Consider the following 6,628-nt stretch of genomic DNA (forward strand, 5'->3'; position numbering starts at 1 on the left):
TTGCTCTCTATAGCTCATTTTTTCAGTAATCTGATTTATTTAGCTTTCATTACCATCAAACCTCAAAGCAGCACCTGACTTTCAGCAGGGCAGATTAAATTACTTTTTCCCTGCAAGGATCCTCTTCCAAAAGGAGCAAAGTGAACTCTGTTAGCCACAAATTGCTGGCAATATCCTCAGCAGCACATCAGAGATGCTATAATGGGTACTCCAATCTCAGAGAGGGTGGAAACCTTACTCATAAGCTGCCCCACCCAGACACACAGGCTGACAAGCAGCCAACCCAATGAGCCAATGTGCTTGGAATATCGTTTTTAAGGCTTAGGAATTCAGGCAGGCAGGAATATAGGACAGGACACCACTGTCAAGGAAGCCAGAATGCAACCTCACCACCCATCCTGCCTCCCTCCTGTCCCAGCTCTGAAGTGTCCACACAGATCCATCCCTGACGAGCTTTAGGAGGCTTAAATCATCATCAGAAACAAATCCTGGGCTCTGTTTGGCATCATGTTGGCTACCAGGTCTTGTGTCAAACTGGGGAAGGGAAACACAAAACCCAGGGAACAAACCCACCCTATCAGCTTATTGTGCTCAGTATTCCTTCAGACTGCTCTGTCTGAAGCAAATGCTGCAGCACTGGCAGAAATTTATCCTGCAACTGTTATGTCTACAAGGAAAGTGATTTAAGAGCACTCAGGCAGAGATTATGGGAATGAAAAATATATCAATATGGGCACATGCTCAATTGATCTTTCCAGTCACAGAATTCAGCTGCAGGACCCTTACTCACTGTGGAGCTGGAAACAAACTTCCCTGAGTTAACTGATTTGAACAGAGATTGGGCACCTTTTCTGCACTTGGGTTATGAGGAAAGCTTGGTAATTCTAGATATCCTAAAATCTTGAGGCTGAGAAGCAAAACAGACATGTATCTATCTTGTTTTATACACACATATATGTATACATTACAGCAAACATCTCTTCCACACTAAAATTCTGCACAATTTCAACCATTTCATGTGTTTTAAGTATTTAGAACATTAAATACCCATTGCAAACGTGAGTGGAGGTACAACAGCCAGGTTCTCAGAGCAGGTTACAAACCAAAGCATGCCATTTCAGGAAGCCAGGTAGCAGAATTTGGGATGCTGTGCTCACCACTGCAGGCAGCACAGCACCTGGTGGGGAAGCACACACAGAACCAACCTCTCCTCTTACAGTGGAGCTCTCAGACAGCAACAAAACAATCAAAGTAAGTATTGCAGTGTTGTGTGCAACCTGAAAGTCATAGGAATGACAGGAATTCAGGATTCTGTTATTAGGAAGAACAACCAGCCACATGGGAGCTGCAGTAGATGAAGCTCTGTTTGATGCACGTGAAAAATAAACCATCAAAAGCAGTGTTGGTTCTTCCCAGCTCTGCCAACTCAAGGCACAAGTTTAAAACACAATAAAAGAGGGAGGTGATAGTGAAGTAAACACAATAAAAGAGGGGTGTGATAGTGAAGCACAGCCCCATCTGTATGTGTTCACCAAGAGCAGCCTTGGCATCTGTGCAGTTTTCATGCAGATATGATAAATATTAACCACTGCAGTGGCACAGAACTGTGACCTGGTACTGTGGTGCATTAAACAATTCCACACACAGAATGCTACTAGAGATCTGACACAGGTCAGCCCCACAGAGAGCCTGCATTTAGGACAATTGGCACAACAGGCACAGAGGAATCTACATTTGCTTCACAGCTGGTGCTTTCTAGCACTGATCAGAAACCTCTGAGGAAATCCACACCTTGTCCACAGCAGGGAAAACTCGGAACTCTCAAATCCAGAGTCCCTGCTGGGCTGCCTCCCAAGATTACAGGACAGTCTCAGCCTGCACAGAGATTGCACAAAGCCATCAGATACCTTAAGACTCTCAGGGAAAGAGCAGGAAAATTAAAGGTAGTAAAAGGCACGAACTGTAGGCTGTTATTAGGATTAGGGATTAAAACAGATTAAACAGATTAAAATAGTACACAGGGGGTTACTTAACACCCACAGGATGAGAAGACAGAAGCTGCAAGGGCTAAAAAGTCATTTGTAGGTATTTTCAATCCTGCCCAGGTACAATCAGGCTCACCTGCAGCTCTCAGTGTGGTTCTGTTCCAGCAACTGAAGCCTGTTCCTTTATGGCCAATAGTTCAAGACCTAATTTGAGACATCTTTAAAGGTGGCAAAGAGCATCAAGTTTTGCATTTATCATTTTAAAAAATACTAAGTAAGATTATCTTCATGTTTCAAATGTATATAGTGCTGAGAGAATGAGATTTAAAAATAATCAGCTTACTGGGAAGATCAGCTCCTCTTTGAAAGACCTTATAGATAACAATGACTTTGGGTTTTCACAGCCAAAAAATTTTGTGTCATCTCTAAATTCTGCCCCTGGTATTCCCTTTGTGGATTACAAAAGCTGCCCTACTTTCTCCATGCCCAACAGAACTTCGTCAGAGAAAAATGCCAGAGTTTTAGATTCTCCTACAAAGTGATCTTCTGCATGGGGTGAGTTTAACATCCCAGCCTTTCTAACCCAGTTATTGTGTTCCTCAGGTCTGCCATCCTTCCCTTTGTACCCTGGCCTTATTCCAAGGGGCACAGACACTTCTCAGCAGAGTGGCTGGAGCTGTGAACACCAGAGAGAGCAGAACTGCCCAAAACAGAGCCATGTGCAGCTCTCTTCAGATCAGGTGAGCGTGTTCAATGATTCTGAGGCCTCTTCCTGCACCATTTCCCAGTGATCTGTGCATTCTGCCTTGGTATTTGCCCATGTATTCTCAGGAGACTGAGCCTCCTCCACGTGCTGTTGTGTTTGAGCAAAACAAGGCAATGAAAAAAGATAAAAATCTAAGACAGCTGGCTTTTCAAGGGAAAAACAGAAAGAACAGCTCATTTGGGCATGAAGAACTGGCAAGTACCAAAAAGAAAGTTTTTATTACCTACATAGATGAGAAAAAAAAAACACGTTAAAAATAGTAGAGGGGACAGTGGGAAGTAAAGGGAACTACACTCTGAGCTACAGCTGAGGATCTTAAGATTTTGGGCAGACCAAAGGCATTCAGGTCCTAAACTGCCACCCTGCCCATAAACTGAGGAGTGTCCATGAACCTCAAGCATTTCACAAATGGACTCAAGTTTCACTCACAAGCTCCTCTGTGTGCAATCAGCAAAGCAACTGCCTTTGTAGGCTCCAGCAGTCACAACAAAACTCCACAAAAATTTAGATAACAGGTGACATTTCACTGTCCAAGAAATTCAATCCACTCAGACTTCCAGGGTCACAGCCAGGCTGCCACAATACAGCCTCAGGATTCTCAGAAACACCACTTTTAGAAGCTACCTTTCATTTTTTTAGCTTACATTTAAACCTACGGAAACCTCCTGAAGGAATGGTTGCTCAGGAAATAGAAGTCCAAGGTGCTCTTTTCTCCTCAGCTTTACAGTCTTATTCAATCATGCAGGAGAGCTGTGAACGCTCTGAACTCTGTTGATGCAGCACTCTCCTTTCCTTTGACTTTGCTCTTTAACTGATTTCTTTTTAAAAATATTTCTGAGTGTTTCCATTCAGGCCCCAAAGTTATCTCTAGTCCAAGATCTGTAGAGAAACTGGTTATGCTGCATGGAAAAGATAAGTTGCATTACTTTACCAATGCACTACTTAAATTTTATTGTTCTCATAGAACAATAAACTCAAGGAATAAACTTTGGACAGCCAAGAGACGTAGCTCAGATATTCTTATAGGGTTGTTTTTTTTTTTTCATTTTGGCAACAGGAACATTGTTGATTTAAAATCCAGGTCATCTAAAATCAGAAGTTCAAAGTGCAGTCAGATACTGCACCTGTAAACAAGATTTTCTGCCAGCATTTTATGTTGTGTCCAAGTCCCTGCTTAAAGAAAATTCCCTCCTGTTGTTCCATAACACGGAGTTGAATAGGAAAGGTTCAGGAATGGGTTTGCTGGTGGATATCACCAGTCAGCTTGTGTCTCTCTAGGTGTTTGGGACAGGCACAGGCTCTGAATTCCCTGTGCTCTCCTCACTAATAAACTCTTACTGCAAAAATCCAGGTGATTATACAGCAGAGGCCATTTCAGAAAGATGGGGACAAAAAGTTTATTTCCCAAATCTTCTGAAGTCCTCAGGCATATAACTTCCCTTTACTTTAGTGGGACATTAAGCAGCTAGTAGCTGCTGCTGCTGCATTTAGTATTCCTCTGGGCTCTCCCCCTCTCTTAAGTATAACAGCTACTTCCAGAACACAGGAAAATTTAAAGAACCAATTTTTAATGTTACATTTTATTTTTCCTGCTATTCTGTGACTTAATTGCCAGTAATTATTTTTTTAAACAGGGTTTACTGCTACCATACTTGGCATAGATAAATTCTCCTGCTTAATAGGCTTGATACACTGGCACGGATCCCAGAACCATGTGAGTTTATTGCATGGATCATCAAATCTATTAATGTTATCAGATCCTGGCCCATATTTCACATTTCCCATTAATACACTGAAACAAGCAGGAGAATTACATAAAATGCAGCAGCCACAGTTGTCAAGTACTGGTTGCCCGCTGCTTCCATGAACATGCTTGGGTAGATGATGGCTACTCAAAGTAATTTTTCAAGCATGGAAAGTTCAAACTAACAGCCCAGACCTCATACATCTGATCCAGAGAATCTCTCCTCTGTGTAAGGATAAAGTTTGCTGCTCGCTCCTCTTTGGCAAAGCCAGAGCGACAGAAAAAGCCAACTTGTCAGATTTTAGCTTGAGAACAAGATGTCCCTGTGTCCTCTGCAAATACTGCTGGCAAATACACAGCCTAGCAAGAGTAGCCCTTTAGCCATCTGCCACACACCCACCTCCCAGCCAAGCATTTACACCTTTTATGGGACTAAAATGAAACTTTCTGGCAATGAGCTCCACGGTATTACCTGGAAACGGCCTGAAACTGAAATACTAACTAAGGATGGTGTCAGATGGTGATTAAACACATTGAAGGAACAAATCGCTGTAAGAATCCAACAGCATAAACCCAACTCTGTGCTCTCTGCATACAAACTGCGCTCCCAGGCATGCTTTGATGGATGCTTCCACAGGGAAAAGGATGGCTGAGGATCACCCTGAAGTTGAGTGCTGCTACAGATCTCTCTGATTCTTCTGTCATGCCATTTTGAGGAAGAAAACTTGAAAGCTGGCTCTGAGCTTTATCTGTGCTGACCTGATAACCTTGCACTTGACAATTAGAGAGGTGCTGAGGTCTCCCACTTCCCAGACCACTGATGTTCCAGGTACATCCCTGCTGCTTTGCTTCTGATTGCTGGGCATGCAGATATCAGACACCTTTTCATCTTCAACTACAGGACACCCACACTTGCTGCATCCTTAAACCAAGATACACAAGGATCTGTAATTATGTGGCACCTTTAAGCCATGAAATTGAGTTATTCCAGAAGTAACAGAGTAACTTATTTCAACTTTAAATTACCCTTTAGAAACACTTTATTAGAATACTCCTCTCCTCCATCCTGGAGCTAATTAAGGTTTATGCTGCCGAGGAACTGCAGATGAACGTTCAACATAAAATGAGCCCTGCAAAGACAACAGAGAATGCCACAAAAACCCCAGACTGGGCAGAGTCTGTACTGCTAGATGGGCAGCAGGCAGCACGCCTGCCTTTCCCATTTCTGCCAGGAACTGCCAAGTGATGTGCAGCCCTTTGGGAATAAGAGTCACTACAAGACGTGTGGGAGGGAGTGAGAAGGAGATCTCTCTAGGAATCCACGATAAAACCTCACCCTGACCTCGGCGGGGCTTGGATCCCAGCGCGGTGAGACCTACAACCCCACAGACTGCAGGAAAAGCAGGGGGAGAAGGAGCAAAACTTTGAGAGAGGTTGGACAGCCGGAGGAGGAGGAGGAGGGTGTTCCGCACACCCCGGGGAAGGGCAGCAGAGGCTCCTGCCGAGGGAATACCTTGTAACTGAGCCGAGAGGGACTCCTGATGCTGCTGGTACTTGAGCGCCGTGGCCTCAGCCTTCCTGAGCTGGCCCTGCAGCTCGTAGTAGAGCATCGCCCCGTACAGGAACCCGAACACCACGGTCAGCAGCAGCAGCGTCTGGAAAATCCGCTTCTGTTTCCGGGAGCACATCCCGTTGCCCATGTCCCCGGCGGGGTCCCGAGGGCCCCCGCCCGTCACGGCTCAGCAGCGGGCGGCAGGCGGCGGCATCGGAGGCCCCGGGAGGAGGAGGAGGAGGAGGAAGGAGGGAACGAGGGAAGGAGGGACGGCGGAGGCGGGGCCGGCCGAGCGTTTCAGCCCCTGGGCACGGCAGCAGCGCCCGGGGCGGTCCCGGCGGGGCGGGCAGCAGCGGGGCTCATGCCGGGGATGCTCCGCGGCCCTGTCCCCGGGTGCGGTGCCTGCGGCCGGGGCGGCTGTGGCCGCGGGGCTGCGGAGAACAAAGGCAGGTCCCGGTCCCGCACTGACGTGTCCCCGCTCGGCCGCGGCTCCCCCGCCGCGGGATCCCCGAAGGAAGTCCCGCTCCGGGCGCGGCCTCATTGGGTCGGGCCGCGGGGCTCTGCCCTCCCTCCGGAGCGCA

The 6,628-nt window shown here is 46.4% G+C and overlaps 1 protein-coding gene across 3 annotated transcripts in view; it reads right to left on the minus strand.

Annotated features, from left to right (window-relative positions):
• The window catches only part of GOLIM4 (golgi integral membrane protein 4), a 29,599-nt gene extending 23,046 nt beyond the window's left edge, over positions 1-6,553 (minus strand). For all 3 annotated transcript variants that reach the window (XM_085068976.1, XM_085068975.1, XM_085068974.1), the window contains exon 1: positions 6,009-6,553. In XM_085068976.1, coding sequence (XP_084925102.1) covers positions 6,009-6,195 — 187 coding nt within the window. In that variant the 5' untranslated portion in view covers positions 6,196-6,553. The remainder of the gene's footprint in view (positions 1-6,008) is intronic.
• Positions 6,554-6,628: the final 75 nt, after the last annotated feature.

Source organism: Lichenostomus cassidix, chromosome 9, assembly GCF_008360975.1.
Source record: "Lichenostomus cassidix isolate B80296 chromosome 9, HeHo_3.0, whole genome shotgun sequence".
Taxonomy (NCBI): Eukaryota; Metazoa; Chordata; class Aves; order Passeriformes; family Meliphagidae; genus Lichenostomus; species Lichenostomus cassidix.